Source organism: Mytilus californianus, unplaced genomic scaffold, assembly GCF_021869535.1.
Source record: "Mytilus californianus isolate M0D057914Y unplaced genomic scaffold, xbMytCali1.0.p SCAF_3, whole genome shotgun sequence".
Lineage (NCBI taxonomy): Eukaryota > Metazoa > Mollusca > Bivalvia > Mytilida > Mytilidae > Mytilus > Mytilus californianus.
The window spans coordinates 86,746,405-86,771,877 of NW_026262679.1; the positions used below are offsets into that span (position 1 = coordinate 86,746,405).

Below are 25,473 nucleotides of genomic sequence, written 5' to 3' on the forward strand. Positions count from 1 at the left end.
AATTGTTGTATTAGAGTAAAAAATGATGGCTTCATAATTGTGTAGAAATTTGAAATAGGTTACCCGGTTTCATTTAAGATTTTTAACGTTCTATTCCGTATTTGGATACGCAAACGTCAAGTTATATAAATTCGATGTTTTTGGCGAACAAAAAAGATGGCTGATAATTTTTAAAACGGACAGGATAAAGTAATAGCAAATAAAAGTTATTTTCAACAATGTTTCAATGTCGTATTGAAACTATATTGTTCACAAAATCTACAAACTTTAAAAATCAATTATAATAAAAGCATGACAAGTTGAAAAAATAGTTTACACGTCGATTTTTTAGCCGATTTATTTCGCGGACTTTTTGACCGTCACCGACGACTGTAGCGCCACCTAATTATTTTCCCTACTATTGTTGCTGATAGAGCTTGACGACAACGGACGTTTCCAAGGACTTGCTTTCCAACTGAGCAGGGGCAGATAATAACGTTTTTAAAACTTTTCATGTTGTTTTCGCGACGTTGTTAAAAAGAACGTTGTCATTTCCCGATGTTTCTGATAAGAACGTTAACATTTCGCGACGTCGCTTTAAACGAAGTCACATTTTCGCAGAAAATTCACTGACGTCATAAATCCGGTTGCGCGATTTTCAAAAAAGTACCTGCTAAAAAAAGCAGCCATGCCGTTTCTAAAAGAAGGAGAAATCCGCCGAAGAGCAGGGAGATCAAAGGAAATACTTGAGATGAACAATAAGAAATTAATTACAACGTTGCCTGACAAAACAGAAGAAATTATGATAGACACAGAAGAAAACACTGATACGATTACAAGGAAAGACGGAAGAAGAATTGTGGAGCTTTTCAGTCTAGCAAAATCGTTGAATAATTGTCAAAACAAAACTGCACGGCCCAGCTGAATGTTCTCAACGTATAGAAATAAAAAAATGCAAGGATTTGGGAGCTCACTTGCTATTCGCTGTTTAAACTGCAACTTGATAAATAACATACTTACAAATAAGACTCATTACGGAACAAAAGGACCTGCTATTTTTGACATCAACACAAAAGCTGCCATAGGTAATTATGAGTTTTGATAGTTGCTTAACGTCCAGCGGCAAATATTATAAAATGCATATTTATGACGTCTACATGTTATTTTAATGAGACAACAAATAAATTCCCTGCTTTGTACAAGATCAACACACTGAGTATATTTTATGTGCTTCTCACAAGATAATACCAGTAGTTCGTGGGAATAAAGACGTTTCACTCTACTCGGACATATTATTATAACTCCGAACTGAGCAGTCATTGTTTATAAATACCATTTAAAAAGTATTGGTTTGAAGAAGCCGAGTTACGAACAATTATGGATAGAAAACCCAATTACAAATACCCACCATAAAATAAGAAGATAAGTGTAAGAATACATGTAAATGGTACTGAAAGAATGTCCATAACGGTCAAAGCAACGATGAAGTACGGCAACATGCTAAAGGAGTAGGCCCGGTAAGACCCCTTTTTCGCACCAGACTAAAGAATTTTTGAAATTGTTAAAAAATGGGCACGCATCAGGCGCTAGCATCATTTATTCATGAAAAAGTACTGTACACAATTTTAGCATTTGTGCTAATTTTAAGACGTTTTTTGTCTAAAACGGAAGTGGCCGTACTTGTGTTCAGTCTTAATATTTAAATACATGTTGTATTTGATGATGGTACATAACATATATTAAGGGGACACGATTGCGGTCACTTACATTTTAGACAAAAACCGTCTGAAAAGTGACGTTTTATGGCATATTTGATAGATATTTCATACTTAATCTTAACTTTGAGCGTCTTTAATGACCAAATCAGCTCAAATCTTTTACATAAACTTATTGAATCGATTGAAGTAGACACTTAAGTGTTAAAAAAAATGTCAAAAATCATTCATCAGATATACTTCGAATTTTAGGCCAAAATTAGCCCATACCGGACCTTCTCCTTTACAAACATTTTCTTCGATTCATGGTTTAAGAATCTGATGCATTGTGGAGGATGAAATTTTATAATTTTCGAATTGATTGACATCGTGTCATACATATTTACAAATTTCATTATATAAATTTTGGCCTTGTAAATATTCGCATGCTTATTCAAGAGTTCTAGAAATTATTGGTAGTTTTGAGATCCACAATTACCTTTTGGATGCTTCCTGCGGTAAAAACATACAAACATACACATAAATAAAACACATATTCTGCGTCTCTTTATCTTTACGCACAAAACTATTGATTTGTATACAGTATACAGTTTACATATAAATTTGTGTTGTCGGGTTTTTGTGTCATTAATGCAAACTAAAAAAACACCATTAAGTAATTATTTGCAGGTATGATTGAGGCTGGCATTGGTCCTATACAACTTAATAAGTTTGTTACAGCGCTTGGAATTTCAGGAGCTACAGCCAAGACTCTAAATAAACGGGAACGGGAGATTCAAAAGCCGATGTCGGAGATTGCAAAAACATCATGTGTCAATGCAATTCAATAGGAGATTGAGAAAACAAGGTAAATTAATATGTAAACGGATGCATAATGGATATAACTTCGTATCTCGACATTTTTTGTTGTTGAAAACCGCCATTAAGACCTCTAGATATCCTTTCTATTTTGTGTTGTCGGGTTTTTGTCTCATTAATGCAATCCCTATACATCCGTTTATTCATAACGGTACACAGAACTATTTGTACAAGTTTGGTAATTTTTCCTTTGATCTCCGAGTGAGTTAACTTCTGTTATTTTTAGAGGAGTGAATTAACTGAATAGGTTTTTAGTTATTGCACTATCCGATACCACCATTAACTGCTTGTCATAGGAAAAGCATAGAATGGACGGAGCTTTGACGAGTGCATTAACTTCCATCTCAGAAGTTCTTATTGCACTGTCTGGGCTCCGCCTCCTTGGACTAGTAATTAATGAAGGAATAAAACAAAATGTAATATTTCCATATAAATTTAAATAAAATGCATACACAACAAATTATCGTTCATACATAAATTGGTTTGAGGGGGGGATGAGGGGGGGGGGGGGGTGAGAGGGGCTTTAAACTGACATGCTAAACCTAACAATAGTAGTCTAATTAAAAAACCTATAAACCTTTATCTAAACAGGGTTCCATAATGAATGGCCGAGAGGAGATACAAAAGAAAAACACGGTCTATAAACGGAGAGGCGATATTGATAAATTGATTTTTAATAATTTCAAAATTCTAGAAATAACAAAACCTAAATACAGATAAAAAGGTCGCACATACCTAAACATATTATTAAAGGAAAACCATGTCCTCGTTTATTTTCCTTTTCCTAGCGACCGCTCAGTATATTTAAAGGTGAAATTGATATACCTGTTTTTATCGTGTCAGAAAAAATATATGTCACCGGATGTTTAAAGTCATTTCCTACACTTTACAAAGGTCTTTCTCTGTGAAGTAACCATGCTTCAAATATTTTTCCCTGGACCATATGCAATCAAGAACCAATCAATTAGTAGATCTTTTTCCTGTTGTTGGGAATGGAAGAATACCTTCACAATTAAATTTGAAAAATGCTTCCTCTTATCACAACCTTACACTCCTCTGAAACTATATTCTTGTTTTGAAAGCAGGTATACATCAAAAAAGATTTTGCATCTATCCCCTCAAGAACACTATTCAATAACACATAAATCGATTTCGAGTCTGTAAACCTCATTGTAAATCCCACGGCAACAATTAACTTACATGTATCTGAAATACAAATCCTATTGGAACAGATGGACGGACAGACAATGGATGATATTTCTAGTGAATATGTGTTTTTTTTTATGAAATGGATTATACATTTGTTTTTGTTTTCCTTCAATTATAGGGAGCAGCCTACTGTAGAAAACTCAAATGACACTAACATTCCTAAATTAACGGCTAAATACGACATGTGTTGGCAAAAAAGAGGCTCCGGTCGGTCATACAGTAGTCACTCAGGTGTTAGATCTGTAATTGGACAATACACTGGAAAGGTTTTAAATTTCAAAGTATGTTCAGACCACTGTCGGATATGTATAAAAGCAAAGCAATTAGGGAAAGAACCAGATAACCATGAATGCCAGACAAACTGGAATAAATCACCTTAAGCAATGGAGGCACATACTGGAGCTGAACTTCTAAAGATATTAGAAGATATTGGGGGAGTACAAGTCGGTGTATTGCTTATGGATGATGATTCCGCCACACTTTCACAAGTAAAGGAACGCTTGTGACATCCAGTGGAAAAGTGGAGTGACATTAATCATTCAAGGAAAACGGTTGGAAACTCAATGTACAATACACTTCAGAAGAAACACAAAACTTTAACTACTGCTGTCATAAAATACTTTTAAAAACGCTTCTCATATGCAATATCACAAAACAGAACCCAATAAACACACTTAGGGAAACACTTACCGCCATAGTTCCTCACGCTTTCGGTCATCATGAAAAATGTGGACATTGGTGCAAAGCGGGAAATGAAAATTACAGCTTCAAATCCCTTCATGGTGGAAAACCTTTATCTGGTGCCAATCTTTACGATGATTTGTATATTGTGTTTGAGACAATGTCAAATAACTCACACAAACTTGCCCCAGGTGGTTCAACAAAAGATGTTGAGTCTCTCAATGGTATGTTTGCGTCAAAGACACCAAAGAGAATATGTTATAGCGCCAGTGAGAGTTTAAACAACAGAGTTGCCGCTACAGTCGGACAGAAAAACATTGGATATCATTACATTTCAGAACTTCATTTAGAGGCTGGGTTATCGCCTAACAAAATAACAAAGAAACAAAGCGAATGTTTTTTAAAAGAGCGAAAGCGGCAACTGATTTATAGCCAACAACCAGAGGTGAAAAGAAGGAGAATAAAAACGAATAATGAAAAACAAACAGAAATAGCAAAGAAAGAGAAAGTAGAAGGGACAACGTATAAGAGTGATGTTGCGCTGCCACTTGTCACTGAAATAAATTATATACCCGGGATTCGATATCGTCCTTACATAGAAACCGTGTCCAATTTTTATGGGAATTTTGCTATTTTTGATTTAGAGACCAGTTCGTTACAAGAGGACTTTGAAATTCTGCAGATTGCGAGTAAATGAAACGATAATGAATTCAGTTGTTACATACAACCAACCAAGCCTATTTCAAAGATGAGTAACAAATGAAGGGGTGTCCTTTTCCACAACGATAAACCAATCCGAGCAATCAACAGAGAAGCAGCATTTCAAAGTTTTGTACTTTGGCTTAGTCAATACAAACCTGTAATACTAATTGGTCAAAATGCCAAGTTATTTGACTCTAAACGTCTAATTTTGAATATTTTAAAGAATTTTACATGTTTTGCTGAATTCAAATCAGTCGTAAAGGGATTTGTCCATACCTTACCTTTTTAAAAAAAAATTTCCGGGTTTTCCAAACTATAAGCAGACCACTGTGTATGAAAATGTTTGTGGAGGACAGTTTGATGCTCACAACGCAATAGGAGATGTTTCAGCATTGGACTGTATAATAAAAAAAATCAGACATTGGTAAGAAAAAATTCCTTTTACATTCTTTTAGTATTGAATCCCTAATAGAGCAACAGAAATTTGACACAGAAACTAAAAGAAATGAGAAAACGCTTGAACCAGTCATTAATGACAAATTGTTAACAAAATCTATGGCGGGTAGGGTGGCTGAATCGGGTCTGGTGTTGGAAGACTTGAAATCAATATATAGAAGTCATAACTACCGTGGTGTACAGCAGATCTTCACTGAAAAACGTCGAAATGGAACTCCAAGAGTAACAGAAAAAACAACAAATTTGTGCAATATTTCTCATGACGAGAACAGTTATTTTCATTCATTGATAATGAAGTCAATAATATTATCTTGAATTTAAAAAAAATCAGAATCAAAATTTATAATTTTGTGTGTTTTTAATTTTTCTTATATATGACATAAATGAAAAGATGTAAATAATAATACGTCAATGGGAAAGAAGCCTATTTACGCAAAAAGACCAGTATAGGTAATTTATGTATCAACGTACTGTCTTCATCAATATATATAGTATCTATACCAGTTGGCAAACTCTAAATTGTATGGAGAATTGTCATTGTACGGATAAATTTAACAGACCATCAACAAAATAACAAAACTGACCTTGAGAGACCCTCATGGGTAGACAAGGTCGTTAGACACCCTCTATTCGTAAATAAAATAATAAAATAAAGAGAGCGCCTCATCCTGTTCCTGCCTTGGAATAGGTACGTTAAAAATTGCGGAGTTTAACTGATTTAAAAAAAAAAATCCAATGGAATATATATGTGTATGTAGAAAAACTGTCAAAAGTCATTTAAAAAGACACAGTTATATCAAACTGGATATAATAGACCAAAACAAGAACACATCCGTTGACGTGCTGTCAGGAGCCTGTAATTCGGTGGTTGTCGTGTGTTGCTGTATATCATATTTGTTTTTCGTTCATTTTTTGTACTTAAATCAGGCCGTTAGTTTTCTCTTTTGCATTTCATTGTTCTACATCTGTCATTTCGGGGCCTTTTATAGCTGACTATGCGGTATGGGTTTGCTCATTGTTGAAGACCGTCGTTAACTTCTATGTCATTTGGTGTCTGGTTGAGAGTTGTCTCATGGGCAATCATACCACATCTTCTTATTTTTATAAGAATATCCTTATTGTACTTCAACATGTTGAGAAATAAAAATCAAAGTATTGACACTCAAAAATTGAGTATCTGACAGATCAGAAAAGTGTACACATTAAAACTCAACGCTGTCCAGCTGCTACGCAAATATGAAGTCAAACAGTTAGCTATAGGTCGTTTCTGCGAAGAGTAACAAAATATTTGTTGGACGATCGGACAGACGGACAAACATGGTGGTTGAAATATAGCTCATCTCCTAGACAAACAAGTAAGTCAATAATCATATATATATATATTGTATGGCTTTCCAAATACTGTTTCGATTCCTAACATCACTGAAAAGACATTAATTGTCGAAATCCGGATATAGTGTACAAAAACCTTTGCACCTTTTGTTTGCGGTATACCATCTTTTCCGCAAGTTTATCGTTTTCTGATTAGTATTAAATTTATAATTAAGATCCATTTATTACATCGGTGATCCGTTTATTTGGCAATCGCCAATGGCAGTCAGCAGGGTTTAAGAACATTTTTTGTTCGACCTGTTAGTCAAATGCGTTTTGTTAAAATATACTTTTTCACTTTTTTGGTCTTTTGGAAAATGTTGTTTGTGCTGTATTTAGACTCCTCTAACAAGAAATTTGTTTTGCATGCACACGTATAAAAATTGCGGTTTTTATCCAACGCAATCATAAGTTTGAACGTAGTTTTCAATTTAGACTTGTTTATCATTTTTCGTTTGGGCTTGTATTATATTTGCCTTCGGGTTTATATGATCCGTTCATCCTATTTTGACTTCTCAAAATTCAAGAGTCTATCCTAAATTGAGGTAAATTATATGGCTTTCCAAATACCGTTTCGATTCCTAACATCACTGAAGAGACATTAATTGTCGAAATCCGGATATAGTGTACAAAAACCTTTGCCCCTTTTGTTTGCGGTATACCATCTTTTCCGCAAGTTTATCGTTTTCTGATTAGTATTAAATTTATAATTAAGATCCATTTATTACATCGGTGATCCGTTTATTTGGCAATCGCCAATGGCAGTCAGCAGGGTTTAAGAACATTTGTTGTTCGACATGTTAGTCAAATGCGTTTTGTTAGAATATACTTTTTCACTTTTTTGGTCTTTTGGAAAATGTTGTTTGTGCTGTATTTAGACTCCTCTAACAAGAAATTTGTTTTGCATGCACACGTATAAAAATTGCGGTTTTTATCCAACGTTATCATAGGTTTGAACGTTGTTTTCAATTTAGATTTGTATATATATATATATATATATATATATATATATATATACCGTATTAAAGATTACACTGAAGACAAGATAAGGTAACTTATCTATTGATATAAAAATCATGCAATATTATGCTCTAATACCTGCTGCTGTACTTCCTATGAAATGTTATACTACAGCGTCATGTTCTATTGAGGCAATTGTGACATGAAATTGCACGAAACAGCTCTAAATATAAAAATAAGAAGATGTGGTATTATTGCCAATGAGACAACTCTCCACAAGAGACTAAATGACACAGAAATTAACAACTAGAGGTCACCGTTTGAATATTCACTAAATATTAACTTTTTAAACATGTTCAGAGTAGTTTCTAAGCTATCCCCAGTTAATGTTGGTTTGGTTGCGCGTAGGGATAAAATTTACCATTCATGCTCTCATATTCTGATTTTTTTCAGGAAAATTTGTCAACTAAATAAATGTATGTGTTGTTATTGTTTAATAACATGCATATCTTTTATTTTGATAATTCTGCATTTAAAGTACAATGTAGCATGACTTTATATCAATCGAAGGCTAGGAATTCAACATTATCAATGGGTAACTAATTTCGTTGACTCCGTTTGAAAAGGAAAACCAGCAATTCAGCAAACTTATATTTCTTTTTAGGCTGCTATGCATGCAGAATTTGTCAAAACCGCGAGATCAAGTGTCCACATATATTCGTTTTAACCTCAATTCACGTAACTTAATCAATCTACACTACCAAGTTTCCGAAGATGAACATTTTAGTTGATTTATATCTTTTTCTCTCCTTGTAATTAAAGTTTGAAAGATGATTGTCTTTTAAATGTAAAAGAAAAGATTCAACGGATAAAGAAGTTCATACAGGAAACGTAGCTGACTATACGTGGGTTTTGTCATTTTACAAAGTAATCTACTCAATGATGATCAAACATGAGAAAGAAAACAGTCTGTTATAGCAAAACAAAGTATGATATGAATAGCCTTAAACGATAGGCGGAACTCGAAAAAAACCTGGCAATGTCATGCCAAAAAAAAGAAAAACGATCAAAAGACACACAACAGTATACAAAACACAACATACTTGATTATTTAACATTGGAGTATAAGGTAAATGAAATGATTAATTATAATAGGATAATATACAATTATTGACTTTTGATGAAGTTCAGTGATACAATGATTTATCAATCCTAGAGAAACCCGTCTTAAAGAAATAATCCACAATGCTTTCCTCCATAAAAAAAGGTTTTATACGCTACAAATTTATTGTTTTTGGATATGATATAATTCTACGTATTTTGTTAAAAATGAGCCCGAAATTAAACAATTCCACACAGAAAAGCAAGTGATCAGTAGGCTGGAGTTTGTCATTGACAACATATTACGTAGTAATAAATAAACGGTACCAATTTTTCTACACTAGATGAACATTTCGACAATTAATGTCTCTTCAGTGATGCTCGAGGCCAAAATATTTGAAAATCCAAAGCTTATTAAAAAGATGAAGAGCTATAAACCAAAAAGGACAAAAAAGTATAGCCAAAGTCGATCAAGGAATCAGATCTTTGCATTAGAGAGATATATTCCTTCATTTAAAATAACTTCCACAATTTTGTAACAGCAAATTTTAATTACACAAAATCCGTATTTTCATGCCAGTACCGATGTACTAGCTACTGATACCCTCGGGGGACTATCAGTCCACCAGTAGGGTTATCGAATTTATCAACAGCAGTCATCTCAGTTCAAGAGTTAATGACAAACAAGACGATTATTAATTTTGAAATTATAAGTTTTGCTAACCTTAGCAGCAATATATCAACTTTAACCGCATATGGAGTAATAATTTATTAACTCATACGATATTCAACAGTTTGCAGCTGTTACTCAGACTTTGTAAAACGTCATCGGTCTCTGAGCAAAACATTTATGAGCCATGTTTTTGTAAAATAACGTCTGGTCCTTTTTTCTCGAAAGGTTCATTGAAGAGTGATATATATATATATATATTGAGATTCTACTTCACAAAGATGCTGAATTTGTGTATCTTTTTTTTTTACTTTAGTTTCCTCGTTATTTGTCTTCGTGGTAAAATGTTTTTTTTTTGTTTTTGTTGTTGTATGACTTTTGACGTGACTAAATATTTATGCATCCCACAAGCGGGTTTTGACTTTTTAACTTTGAACATGTCATGTGCAGGTGGGTCCTGAGAAGAGATTCAGCCACAAAGGGTTTTTACAGTGTTGTTTCTTTATTGTTTACCCTTGTTTATTGATATTTACTCTCTTTTTACTTTTTGAGAACATGTATAATCTATCAACGACAAAAACCTTTTTGTTGTTGACGTCACTGTCAAATTTACCTATTATGTTTGTATGTTTTGCTCACTCGTTGTTGTCAATATAACGGAATTTTATGCGACTGCCATACAAGTGAGAGGTTTAGCTAGCTATCAAACCAGGTTTAATCCACCATTTTCGACATAAAGAAACGACTTTGCCAATTCAGGAATAAGACAGTTGTTTTCCAATCGTTTGAGCTTTTGATTTTGCAATTTGGTAAGGGTGTTTAGTTTTGAATTTTCCTTGAAGTTCGGTGTTTTTGTTATTTTACTTTTTAAACCTTTTTATCTGCGTCTTTGCACATTAATATGTATGTTTGTTTGAATTTTTTGGTCAGTTGTGATGTATTTCTGTGGTGTATGTTTACACAGTTTTGGCTGCTGTATCCCAATTATTGTTCCATTAACCAATAATGTCTGAACAGCAGTATATACTACTGTTGCCTTTATTGCTCACCCAATTTTGTCAATATAACGGAACTATAAACAACTGTCATACCATGAGCTATAAAACCAGGTTTTAACCACCATTTTCGTCGAAAAATGCCTGTACCAAGCCAGGAATACAGCAGTTGTTTTTCATTTGATCCGTTGATTGGGAGGGTTTGATTTTGTCAGTTGTTATGGACATCCCCCTTTTGAATTTGCCTTTGAGTTTGGTATTTTTGTTATACTATTTTCGAATATAATAATTATTTATTGTAAATTGTCATTATTTATTGTAACGTTTTTTTTGTATCAATTTTCCAGAAAACGAACCAAAAGAACGATCAGATCATGATACGACGAGAGCATAATTTGTCCTTGTTAAGTAAGACAAGACAAGATCACAAACATATTATTCGTTAACAACAATTTAAACGCATTGGTACACATAATTTAATTTTATATATTACAAAATGATATATTACAAAGTCTTGCACAATCAAGATGAATAGGTTCATTTTTTACCCATTAAATATTAGTATAATGTTATATTTATAACCAGAAGGATCAATTTGTGAATTTACAAATTTGATTATTTTTAATATTATCATAGCTTATATGGTTTACAATTTTCAATGAGAACCATTTAAAAAAGAATTGAAAATTTTGAGAAACAAATATTCATTTAAAGCAGCAAACAACATTTTTGTTTGGTGAGAATTAACAATTTATTTCCTTTGTTTGCAATAAATAAATCATGAAACATATTCAATTGACCTTAATGGTCTTCTGATGATTCGGGCATGAACAAATAATGTTATGTTTAAACTCAGCTGATTTTCTATTTCATCTGTTATACAAGTCAGCCATTTACATTATGAACTGGAAAAATTACTCAAAATTATCTCCACAGTTAAAACAAAAAGGAAAAAAAATGCAGAACACAAAAGTTATAAGCCGAATATTTAGATTTAGACATATACATATTAAAATTGTTATTGTTGTTTATAACATTACACAGTTATTTATTTAACAGACTGCTTCGCCTAACAGTGCCAAAGGCTTTTGGGCACTCTATAAGGGAAAACGTTTTCTTTTTTTTTGATGTTCTTAAATAGACATATACTAGTAAGATTAACAAAGAAATTGGCATTAGTTCCATGACCACTTAAAAAACTTGTTTTGTTTTCACAAATTCAATTACATGCAGATTCATTAAAATTCTTTTTAAGTCTGTTATTCAAAACAGATGTCAATAACTTGCCAAAGCAGTTGATGATAGTAATGGGGTCTAGGCTATCTCCTTTAATTTTGAAAATAGGCATATCATGGAGGACAAGCGTTAAACAATATTCCACTGTTAAATATTATTTTACCGAGTTTTACATAAACATCATAAGACACCTTTCTGAATGAATATTGGATAAACTCAAGTTTTAGATTCCAGTCCCTACAAAAGTTATTACAAGTTTCGTAACTGAAAAATACAATACGAGAGTTATAAATGTACATTTGCAGTTGCGCAAGGAATGTTTTCTTTGTATCATTCAAATGATCCAAACTTTACCATATGATGTGTTGTCTTTTCCATTGGCACTTCGTATATTTTTACTTTTATTTATATAAACAAACATTCAGACATCCTTTTTTTATCAGAAGTTACAAAAACATAATACTGTTCATGTCTATGTTGCAATTTCAAACAATCAAAATTCTATTACGGAAAATATTTCAGGGATACATAATTAACAATTTCGTTTGATATTTGCAAAGCTTTCCTAACTGTGTCTCGTGGATACCTATCTGCTGGAATGCCTTGAAAATCTGGATATCTCAAACGATTAACGTTTCCACATATGTCGTCTAATTGTAGGGCTAAATCTCTCAGTTTCCCATCAAAATCGGGTACATTGGCAGTTAGACAGTGTGAAAGCCCAAATGAACAGCATTTGTGGCATATCTTGCACTTTTAATTGCCTTTTCTGCAGCCTGTAATGGGATAATTTGAAATATAGAATTTTTTGAAAAATTTGTGAAATCACAACAACCATAAAATAACATATAAATAGTTGTTAAAACACTTTGTCCGACGAATATCACCTCTTACAACTAAAAAGAGTTATAAAAGTTTTGTTACATCCAAATTTGTTCCAAAAATCCCGCATATTCGAAACAATGTTCGACGGGAAGACTTCTTCTTTTGTAACCAAGAGAGAAAACACCAAAACAATTATACCAAACGCATAGATGTTGTAAAAAAGTTATAGACAATTAATTATTGAATACCTATAATATGTCCTACAGGTAGTAACCTCGCTAGATGACTCTAGTGTGGGGTTTTAAGAATCCGAAAAAGTGATAATTCCTTTTTCTCTGTTAAGCACGCGGCATACAGAATAACAGCAAAGGCGATTTGGTCGAAGTCAGAATAGAAACATTACATACCAGTTTCATTTTGCAAATCAAACGGATTTCTTCTACATCTTTCATCAGGTTTAGTCAGACAAAAAGCCAAATAAATTTAACTTTATGGTACACCCAAAGCAAATTGCACAATCTGTCAGATTTAATAAATGTACGATTTACAGTTTATAATTTGAAATTCCGGTAAAATGAACTCTATATATATATATATATATACAGAAATAGTGAATGATAATTAGGAGCAGAAATGAATCAGTAGTTATATCGATCCAGTGATAGACTTCGAATACAAATGAACGATTGTAATTTTACTGCGCAAGACACTTATTTCAAGAAAAAAACAACATCCTCTAAAATGAAATGAAAAATCTACTTTATCCTCATAACGGTATCATTGTGAGACAGAACGACGATTTTTCAATCCAGCAAGGAATTTTGTTCTTGTACAACTCAAAGTTACTATCAATACACATAAATAAGTAATGGCTTCAAAATTTGCCCGATCAATTTAAAACCTCAACCCACTGGTCCATCAATCTATATCATGTATTAATGAACAGTGCATCTGATCAATGTAACAAATTTTTTAAACAAGATAACATAAATATAAACCAACAAATCAAAGATTCAAATTAGCAGTTTCCAAAAAATGATGCTGAAGCAATTGATAAATATATCAAAGGAATTTTGAAATACTTGTAAATCGAAAAATAAATAAATGTAAAATAGGAGGAGAAACCTTAAATCAACTCCATGAATAAACACAAAAAACGTCATGCAGCAGATTTCCAAAATGTTTAGAGGTTTTAAGGATCTGTGTCGAAAACTGTAGGTGAAGTTGAATACCGAAATAAGTACCATCTCTTTAATTTTTTACCAAAAAATTACTTGAAAAAAGGAAAAAAATCCTGATACAATTCCAAAATAGCATGTGTACAACTTTAATATATGTGTAACCAATTTATGCAGTTTCTTGTATTTTTGTTTGAAAATGAAATTGATTAGTACTCTATTGTTAATTCTGGCGGATAATGTCTAAGTTCTCAAGTCAGGAAAATATGAAGAAAATCCTCAAACAATTCTATATTAGCAGGTTCACATTTTCAATATTTGTGTTAATTATTTTTCATTCTTTTTGTGAAGTGTGTAAAATGAAAACTGTGGGAACTGTTGAGCACATAAATTAAGTGCCCATTTCCCCGTGATCCCGACCGCCCGACGTTATCATACTTTTTTGTATCAAGTTTTGCCCTGTGTTTAACCGGACCAAAAACCGAAAATGTGTTTTTAGAGTAAGATTTATGTATGGTTCTTCGCCGCACAAACATATACGTGTATGTGTGGTTCCGTTGGTGTTAAATTATATTTGGCATCGGTATTTATATATTGTAAAAAAAAACGGCAAAAATAAATTCATTTTTTTGGGTAAATAATTACCTGTTGACACTGAATGCAAACCCAGTTATAACCCTTGAAGGGATCGCTCTCTATTCCATCGAATGTAATTGTACCAGTCTTGTAGTCATATATTGCTTGTTCAAGCAACTTATGTCCCGATTGGATTTGAGGATTTGATTTTCCGCTGCTACGAAAACTTCTTGCAGAATTTGAAGTGCTTTGGTAACTCGAACTATATGTATATGATGATGACGATGACGCTGACGACTTTTTGCTATCCTGCTTGGTTTCATTCTCAGAACATCCTGTATCAATTTCAAGAATTTTGTCCTGCTGAATGGATTCTAATCCATTCACCTTATCACCGGCATTAACACTGTAAAACAATATTCCAGATTTATTTGAAATATCTGCAATAATTACATATATATATTGAAAATATTCGTCCTCGTCAAAATTGTTCGTAGGATATTTCATTACTGCATATTCTTTGACTGTAATTGGTTGTAACGCCTTACGAATAAATGAATACAAGTCTACTGGGACAAACGACCCCGGACTAGGCAACCACGCTTCATTTATAACCGCATCTTCAATAAAAGGCATTCCGATGTTTGTTAATCTCTCTTGGATCACATTTAATTGAGCATGCATATTATAAAGGATTTTTAGTAAACTTCCACGCAAAATCTTATAATTGCAAATAATCCGAATCACTTCTTCAAGTTGAACATCATAAGTTTGTAACCAATCATTTGTTCTTAAGGTTCTGTCATCAATATACATCAAATCATCGGGTTCCAAGTAGAAACATACTTTTTCTATGCTCGAGCACTCTAGCCCATCTCCATCTACCAATGATATTTTTAACTCTGATACTGCTATTAGGCGTATACGTCTTAGCCTTGCAAAGACAGTTTTCTTTGTATTTGTACTGAAGTCTTTTTTCAACAACTGCTGGTCATGTTTAACAAATCTTAAAACAGCAGTGATAAAAGTGTCACTTGTGAGACATTCCTGAAGATCCAAGACAGTTTGACTCTCTTTTGTAGCAAACGATGTCAATTTTTCTGTAAGAATTGACTTAATTGATATTGGGCGATGTTTTTCTGGCAACATTGAGAACAAATCTGGTAACTCAGCTACGTTAAAGCCGAGACATTCAAGTTTTGCTATAAAATATAAGTTTGCGTTTCCTTTCAAACTCTCTCGAGGAATTTCTAAGCTGTCGTAATATAAGTTATTCGATGGCATTAAAAGATTATTTTCTGACAACAGGTACAAAACGTTCACTTCAAGCTCTGTAAAAGGACTTTCGAGATTTTGTAATGACTTCATTAGTCCCTGCATTGCTTTTTTCGTACATTCAATTTCTTTAGGGCTTAGATGTCTTTCTTTGGTATGCTGGTAAATTTGTTCTAATACTTTACAGTACGAATTTATATTTGGATCAGTCTTCATACCAAGTTTTGCAAATAGTTCATGGTAAGTTCCATATTCAATTGGCAATTTAACCAAATAAGGAACGATCTCATCATTTTCTACCAAATTTACGATTAACTGGTTAGCTCTAACAAATGTCTTATATTTTCTAACATGCACAATCGGAATGTAGTAAACAGTATCAATTTTGTCGAGATGTTTGCAGAAATATTTGTATACAGAGCTCAAAACATCTTTAATAAAATTCTGATCATGTTCCTCACAAGTCTTCACTAACGTCCAGCATATTTTTGTAGCGTGTTGTACAACAGTTTGAAAAGCAGGTTCCCTAATATTTAAATGGTTTCCAATTTTGCTATTATATGGCATTGCATAACTTGGTAAAATGTCCGCTGACGTCCACGCCAGATTAAGAAAATGATAGGAAATAGCAGTATTATATGAAACTAGTCTAAGACCGGTTCTGTAAGACGGATGAATACTTTCATAACGGTCCTCGTTTTTCTCTACTGCTATGAATTCTATAACGGATAGTTCAGATAAACAATGAACATTTATTTTACTTGTTTGTACATGATTAAGGAATGCTTTCACTATCATTTTACTTCGGTTGTATGTGTCTTCTTGCAAACCGGATTCATCAATTCTTGTCGCAAAGCGACATATAATGTCGCCAGATATCTGAATTTTCATGCCAGCACTGATCATGAAATTTCTCCAGCGTTTGTTGCAAAATGGATGTGGAGGAAACTCAGATATTGTACACATGGCAACAAATAACTCATTTTCCCTGTCAAAAAAATCACTGGCCTTTTTGAAACAACTTCCGTTGAAAATAACACTTGCTGAGGGTAAACGAGATTTTAAATCATAATCATCGAGAAGGTTGTCTCTAATAAATTCCAAGTGAACAATTCTATTACTCTCATCTGATAAATAATTGAAATATCTCAAAATGTAACTACCATACAGAGTACCTGCATCTATTCTCTCACATTCGAGAAGTTGATATAAGAATGAAACAGAAATGTTTTCAGAATCTTGGAGCACTATCAATTTCTCTTTTTCAAACAAATATGCTAATTCATTTGTCGGTATCGTAATTTTATTATCAAATATTAAGATTTTCTTTCCTGTCACGGATACTGTATCCCCATGTAAAGTTGGGAACAGTGGTAAGTCTGTTAATTTCCGAATTTTCTCTTTTTCATTGGCGCGAACACCTTTAACGAGGTACGAAAGAACAATCAAGCATTGTTCCCTCGTTAAGGTCGAATCGGGATTAATTTGATTTTGCCAGAAACTGAGACAGGCCAGTGTTGTTTCTATGTCACGGTATTTTGCTTGAAGATTCCTCAAAACTGTAGACTCTATATCGGATGTTGGTAAAAACATTGCAGATAAAACTGACTGAAGTTCCGGGTTCGCGCCGAAGCTGTTGATGTTAATTGTAAGACTACACATTTTAATTGGAAAGAGATATTCGGTCGACTTCCAGTTCACAGGTAATAAACACCACGGAAACAGATCCGTAAGAGGCAAACGTTCAAAATCGATATATTTCCAAAAATCATGAAACCATATGCGAGGAAAACTTTCAACCATGCGTATCGGTCTACCAAGTTTAAATGTACTACTGTCTAGAGATTTTGGTAGAAGTTCAACAAATTGTTTGATATTAAAAGCTATAAAACGATCTTTGTAAATCCTTAAAATATCTACTAGCGATTCATGAACGAACTTATCAGGAGACTTTAGAAGTAAATAATAAAAATCCGTCAATATAAGTTCATTTCTGTCCTTTATCTCTAAAATGTCATCCTTTTGACTCAATAGCAAAGGAGCACCACAAAGTATGTATATCTGATTTCTCTTAAACAATATTTAAAAACTTGTTTAATCTGGTTGACTGGTTTTGATTTATTGAACCTGTGTATGTCAAATCTCCCTCGTATGTTATGCTTATATGATTTGAAAAAGTCCAATGTGGCTTTTGGAGATATGCTTTCAATGCAAATGCAAGTTTTTGCGTCTGGAATATGACTAGAAACATATTGTTTAGCATACTTTTTATGATAAAAATTACATGCGTGCATCACGGACTTTTTCACAAAGCTTGGAGAGCAAGTCAACTTCATTCCTAATTCAACACAAGTTGTTCTTAAACTACAGGCGTCCTCATGTTTTATTTGATCGGACAAATCGTCAATTAATATGGGCATCTCCCCTTTAATATGCAGACATGTCCAACTAGCTGTTTTTAATTCTTCATCAATATTTGACATTTCTTCCCCTCTAGATGAAATACTTGGACAAATGGGAAATATTTCCAATCTACGTACTTTGCTTTGTAGAAAAAAGTGATAAATAAGCTCTTTCCAAAAGTCATTTTTAGCTTCATTGAAATCGGGAACAAATTTGAAGTATTGTCGAATATCATACTGAACATTTTCTCTGTTAGAAAAGAACAATTCTGTCGTGTACTCAATGCAACTTGCGTATGCAAATGCTATATTAGAACGAATTAGCTCTACGTTCCAAATACCACGGACATCGCTTGAAACGTCTGCATCAGAACCCCAAAGCTTATTTCTCGACATGTCAACACAAAAAGACCCATTCACGTGACAAGTGAGTCCCGTTTCTATATCAAGTGGAAGCAAACAAAATGCTTTTGATTTAAATTCTTTTATACATGATGCTGGCCTTATTTTAATAGCAACGCCACCCCTTGGGATTATCGAAATTTCTTTCTCTTTCAGACTTAATGCTAACCGATGATCTATCATTTCTGGTTCGCTGAAACCTAATGTTTGTACAGCCAACCATTTTGAGGATTCTTTGCTTTTAAAATTTTCTACTTGGTGAAGATATCGAAACTCCTCTAAGACAAATGACCGAATATCACACGTTGGCTGCTTAATAAGATCATTATATTCTTCAAAACGTTTCTTAAAATTAAGATTTGTCCTTTGTATATCTTCGGGACCCAACAGATCTACTCTATTCAAAATATCATGTTTTCCTAGCTGATTTACACGTGACACCGTTATTCTTTTTATGTTTAGTAGAAAAAGCAAACTTTCTTCCATGTCGCAACTCATTTCTTCTAATAAGTATTCCATGTCATTCGAGGTGAATGGCGTTTTTCGTATGTCAGATTTTCTAGCCATTTCATCATTCCTTAAAGGCAGGCGAAACCAAGTACCATGTTCACTTTTCAACTCCCCAGTAGTAAGGAAAGCATCAAAAACATCAGGGTATTTTTCTTTCAGAATGCTCACCTGAAGACATAAAGGTAGGTACGTCTGTTATGTGGTAAACTGCATTAAAGCCAATTCCAAATTGTCCTATTTTTGTTGCTTCCTCGGTTTTACTTCCAACACCAAGGTCTTCTATTCCCACCACATCATTCGCAGTAAAACATGCATCATTGAAAACACATAAGGAAGGCCCTTGAAGGGGTTTCCAATCATCGCTGAATATGTATCTAGTCTGATGGTAACGCATATCGTACAAAAAAGACTATACATAAAGGTTTTGTAAGATTTCTTTGTTCTATTTTGAAAAGATTTCGTCTTTCATACTTTGTGTATTATCTGATGAACATTATATTCTTTCTGCTTATACCTTTTGTCTACTTGAGATAAAAAAAAAATAGAAGGGACAAAATAGCATTATATTGTGAAAATTATTCTGATAAAAAACAAAAATAGAAAGTGGACAAAATCATTATATTGTTAGCATTGCGCGAAAATTTCAGAATATTGTAATAAGGAATAAAGGTTAAGGTTTTGTTACTGATATACAATGGGTATCTCAAACTAGAGGCTCCAAAGAACCTGTGTCGCTCACCTTGGTCTATGTGCATATTCAAAAAAGGACACTCGCCAACATTTGTGTAGACGAGAAAAGAATTCATGACAAAAATCTCTGTTTTGTTGATCTTGTATTGCTGATGATTCCGCCTGTTTAGTTTCTCTCCATCTTTTTTAGTTTTTGCACAAAACACAAAAGAGGGTAAAAAAAATCCTCATTTAAGGGCAATCACTCCTATAAAGTGATAGTCTACTTATTATATCGGCAAAATTTGACTTGTTAAGAGATCTTGCCTTGCTGATCATTTTTGTGATTTAAAGTGTCTATTTATCTATTATAATTTTTATGATATAAGGCAAAATGCAAACAAAATTGTAAAAATCGTCATTAAAGGGCAATAACTCCAATAAGGAGATGGCAGACGATTTCCTCCATATGTCTTAATTGTAGATCTTGTCTTGCTGATCATTTTTGCTTATTTAAGTTTCTATCTATCTATTATAATTTTTAAGATATAAAGCAAAAACGCAAAAAATTGTTAAAATCATCCTCAAAGGGCAATAACTCTAATAAGGAGTCGACTGACGATTTTGACCATCATATTTATTTGTAGATCTTGTCTTGTTGATCATTTTTGCAATTTAAAGTTTCTCTCTATTTATTATAGTTTTCAAGATATTAGGCAAAAATGAAAAAAAAATGGTAAAATTTGTCATTTAAGGGAAATAACTCTGATAAGAAGTCGTCTGACAGTTTTGACGTATATAGACAATTGGTAGAGCTCAACACTGTGAACATTTTTGTTCTGTCAGATTTTCTGTATTTATAACGATTTTCAAAATAATAGACAAAACTTGCATTTTATCCCTATGTTCTATTTTTAGCCATGTCGGCCACCTTGGTTGGCAGGTGGGGTCATCAGACACATTTTTAAACTAGATACCCTGTGATGATTGTGGCCATGTTTGGTTAAATTTGGTCCAGTAGTTTCAGTGGAGATTTTTGTAAAAGTTAACGGACGACGACGGACGACTGACGCCAAGTAATGAGAAAAGCTCACTTGGCCCTTTGGACCAGGTGAGCTAAAAAGCAATGGCAAAGTCCATGCTTTGGAAAGTAATTATGATAAGAAAATCTTTATAGGAAGTGCACAACGGTTTTATATGATTTAGATTGTGAAAACGATTCAATTAATTGTAATAAGGAGTAGTTGCGGACACAAATTGGGTACTCCTACCAAAATAAAAGCAACGCCAAAGTTCATGCTTTCGGAAGAGAAACCCCAAAATTAATTCGGACCATGAAACAAAATAGGAGATGCACAATGTCATTATATGGAAAAGTTTTTAAGAAAGTGTCATTAAATTATGATTAAGGAGTGGAAAATCGGTAAAATACTGTTGATTCTTATTAAATTTAACTATATTATTTTTCAATATTTTAGTCATGATTACGACATTACACAAAAGCTAGGTGGAAAATTACATCTAATATTTATTTTGTTACCCTTACATTTATATAGCACATGCTGGTAACGACTGTAAAATTCATTGAACTTATTCAAAAGTAACTTGTATACGAAAGAGTAACCCTTTTTAATGCCAGAATGCGCTCGTTAAGTCAGGTTCATAGGAAAATATTCTATCAATGTGTACAAGTTCTTAAATGTACACGCCATAGGATGCGGCAGCAAGAACATCCTTTCCAAAAGGGGAAAGTTTATTATGACAAAGTTGAAAAGTGCGCAATGGAAGACGTACATCAATTGTCGTCTCCAAAAAATATCAGCAGAAATGGCTATGTTTATGCTCTGATGTTGGATACCCGAAAAACAGCTCAGAGCATATAGCATGTTCACAATGTCATGCCCTTACGAAGAATCTAAGAAAGTTTGGTTGAATTCTGACAAGCCAAGCTAATCCAGGGAGTTGCGGTTTATCACACTGATATAATCAGGAATTGTTAAGAATGTTCGCTGCTCTGTTTCAAAATAACGGACTTTTTAAAAGACTGTTATAAATTTGATAGTCTATGTATTACGGAACTAAAACAGCAGAAAAAAATGCATGGTCCGTGTCCTTGTTTTTTGAGATATAAGTTATTAAAATTCTGGAGGAAAATGATTCTCTCTAGATTTTCGGTATCTTTTTTTTTTTTGAAAAACCAAGAAAAAATAACACAGATTTCATACGATTTTCAAAAAAAAAAATGTTTAGCTATATGAAATGAAATTATGAAAAGTAAAGTAGGAATTAGCGGGCAAAATATTTATTGGCACCTCATGGATAAATCCAGAAGATTCCGAAAACTGGATAAGCGAACATCTTTAAGTCGATGTTTTGGTAAGAAATTAACATATATCACTCAGATCAAAAATTGGAACTTCAAGTCTTGAATCTGTGCAAGTTTGGTTTCATATTTCCTAGGCTTTTTAAATGAGTTTTGGATTAATACAAAATATGACATGGACGACGATGACGATCCAGGACGACAGTAACCATCCCAATGTGTCGCTAACTACAGGTTAACGCTTTCAAGTGACATAATAAGAAAAACTCTATTAGATAAAAATGAGTGGAAATGTAGTGTTGATAGTCGAACAGTTATATATGTTAATCGAATTAAAAGGACCATTAAAAGCATGTAATATATAGATGTTTTTACTCTCCAAAAATTAAAAATTCCATTATTTTGAAATTCCTCATTTAAACAAAATAATGATGATTAAGTTCTTAAATAGAAGTCAGGAAACTAGATAAAATAACAGAACGATTATTTGTGGAATACTTACTAGAAGCGGAGATGAAACGATGTTTGTTGTGTTTTGTGTAGTTCAAGAAAAATATATAATAGGGACCTTCAAAAGTTTGGAGGAGGCCTTAAGCTTATAAGATGCTGTAATGCTATAATTGTCTACTATTTGACTCTCCATGGAGCGCCAAACATTGATTGTAGAAGAATTCATAATTTCATTCTCAGAAATTATCATGTAGAATTCACGTCATACCACTACCGCATGGTTGGCTGCTTTTAGATCCATACGAACATAAAATGCTCTCCGAGTACTTGAAGTTTATTTTTAATCTAAGCAATGGACGTATTATTAACCCTTTTATTAATACCTAAATCATTTTAGAATTATATATATTTTCTACATTTTTTTTTATATATGTAAGAGTCAAGTAATTTTTAAACCAATTTTTTACACCAATGTTTAAACAAGGCATCTTTAATTAATTAGCGACACTTTTTCCAATTTATTTTCGATGTTGGAAGATATTTTATAGGTCCTTTTTCCAGATAAATTATAAACTTTCGGTTTTAAGTTTAAATTATTGCCTTTGGTTTTATAAATAGGAGAAGATATGATAAGTGCAACATCATCACTTCAAAAAAAAACCTGCCATATATGATATCACTGTGACATCATAAACATGTTATTATTGACAACGTGACCAGAATGCTTTACTACCTTTTTAGTAACATAAATTACTCCAAAACGTTATTTATCCCGTTGATGAGAAAGGCGTCTCTTTGAAACTTTAATACATGGATAAAATGAGATGTTGGGTATACGCAATGAGACAGCGACCTAACAACATGACAAAACAAAAGTAATTTAGATGTCAACAGAGAGTTTCGAAGAATATCGAAGCTACAATTTTAAATAAACCACTGATATGAATCTATACAATATGCTTAGCTCCAAATTATTCAGAATTTAAAAAGGGTTGTGAATAAACTAATCAAAGATCTGCAATCAGCATCTAATTCTGAACAATCATACAGATATTTACAAAATACAATATAAATGTCTTGTTGAAATCATATTAAATTGCTTATTGTTTTGTATATACACTAGATCAGGGGGCCTGTAACCAACTTTCACAATTTAAAATTGAAATACTTTCTTTTTCATGTGTGACTGATGTTAGATGACAAGACAGTAAAGTAAAACAAATCATGTCTAAACGTTCCGTTTTCTAGATTAACCTAAAAGATTATAAATTCTTCATAATCATTGTGCCATTATATACTTACTTTTTGATGCCATTAACTTTAGACTTTTAAATAATCCGTCAGGCAGGTCTTGTGAGATGAATCTATGTTCAGCACCAGTAAATAGATTAACTTCTTCAGATCTGTGTACAAATACTTTTTCTGCTTCTTCGTTGAACGTTGTAAACTTACAACAATGTAATGGTAACAGTTCCAGTCCTTGGAACTCTTTTCTTGGGTCGCAAATTAAATAATTAAGGAGCGCAACTTTATTTTCCCATTGCAGATTCAAATATGATAGTGAACTGTTTCTTATCAAAGTAACTAATTCACAAGGCAAAGTCTGTCTTAAATTTCCCTTTTTAACCAAAACCATCATGTTTTGTCGAACATCCACTACAGCTTTTTGTAGATTAAGCAAAACATCTTTAACTGTGGTTTTAATTCTTTGCTGTTGGTCAGGGGAACAGTTCAACATTCCGTCTATATTACATGTGATGGCTTCTTTTTTTGTCACCCACGTTCCATTATGGCCAAGATCAGAAAAGAAAACTGGCTTCTCAATTATTTTCAAGTATATCCTGTCTACTAGTGTCTGCCATATTTCTTCTGTAACGTCCAAATTGGGTAAGCATTTATAAACGTCATTAATTAGTTCTTCTGTATTTTCATTTCTCCGACTTTTTTCAATGAGATCACCTATCAAAGTCATGAACGATTCGGATAAAACTTCTTCAATTAAACCCTCGTTCCATTTAATGCACTTATCGGCAGATCGTCCGTCGGATAATTTCAAATGTCTTCGATTCTGACTTAAAGCAAAGTTTCCGTTTACATGAACAGGAAGATGAGTTTTACATGTAGCTGGCAATGGCAGAAGGTTAAAAACTCTCCCCGAATGGCAGACAGCTAATGACTTCTTATATGCCAGGCCAACATATGGGAGACACGCAACTTCTTTGTCACTTGCTAGTTGGCTTAATTCAAAGGACATATCAGAATGACTTGCATGATAGTGGCATATAGTCCATTGTTCTATCTTTGCCCCTAAAATTGTGGATATATGTATATCGGCGTCAAATACGATGGAAAATGTTCCAGTTGCTCTGTCTTTAGTTTCTGCATTTTTTTCAATACTCTTCCAAAACGATTGTAATTCAGATCTTTTTTCATTTTGCACACAGTACATTTTGATATTTATGCAAGTGTTTGACAACTGTGTAGAATTATGAATTTTGATATTTGTTAGATATTTCATAAAAAGTAAAATAATAGCTGCATCTTCTTCGAACAATGATAAAATCTGTGTCATTTTGACGTCGGTGCAAACGTTTTCAGATAATTTACTTCCTTTTGTTCTAAGTGGAAACCAGAAAAGAGTTGCCGGGTAAAACCCATCTTTGATAGAATTACAATTAAAGCCAAAGGATTCAAATATCCCAGTATTGTTGATGTCTCCAATTTCAGATAAGGATACACTGGCACATTCTTCATTGACCTCTAAAGGTTCAAGGATCAACATGGTGTCACCACTGACAACTACAGGGTTATCTATATAAGTAAAATAACAAACTGGGTTAATAAAAAAAGATTGTGACTTCCTACGTCTTGTATATTATCTTACGTTGTTTCTGTACAATATAGTTTACTCTAGGGATTCCCAAGTTTTA

At 33.1% G+C, this 25,473-nt stretch overlaps 1 protein-coding gene across 5 annotated transcripts in view; it reads right to left on the bottom strand.

The window, feature by feature from the left end:
- Window positions 1-11,155: 11,155 nt before the first annotated feature.
- Window positions 11,156-25,473, bottom strand: part of LOC127735303 (sacsin-like) — a 225,489-nt gene continuing 211,171 nt past the window's right edge. For 2 of the 5 annotated variants that reach the window (XR_007998229.1, XM_052245438.1), the window contains exons 1-2: window positions 14,582-19,254; window positions 11,156-12,709 (exon numbers count right to left, since the gene is read on the bottom strand). Coding sequence is in view for 4 of the 5 variants with exons in the window: in XM_052245438.1 (XP_052101398.1) it covers window positions 12,638-12,709; window positions 14,582-17,590 (3,081 nt within the window). In the remaining variant the exon portion in view is untranslated. Of the gene's footprint in view, window positions 12,710-14,581; window positions 19,255-25,473 lie in introns of those variants that run through there. The other 3 variants (XM_052245437.1, XM_052245441.1, XM_052245440.1) reach the window with 3 other exon arrangements.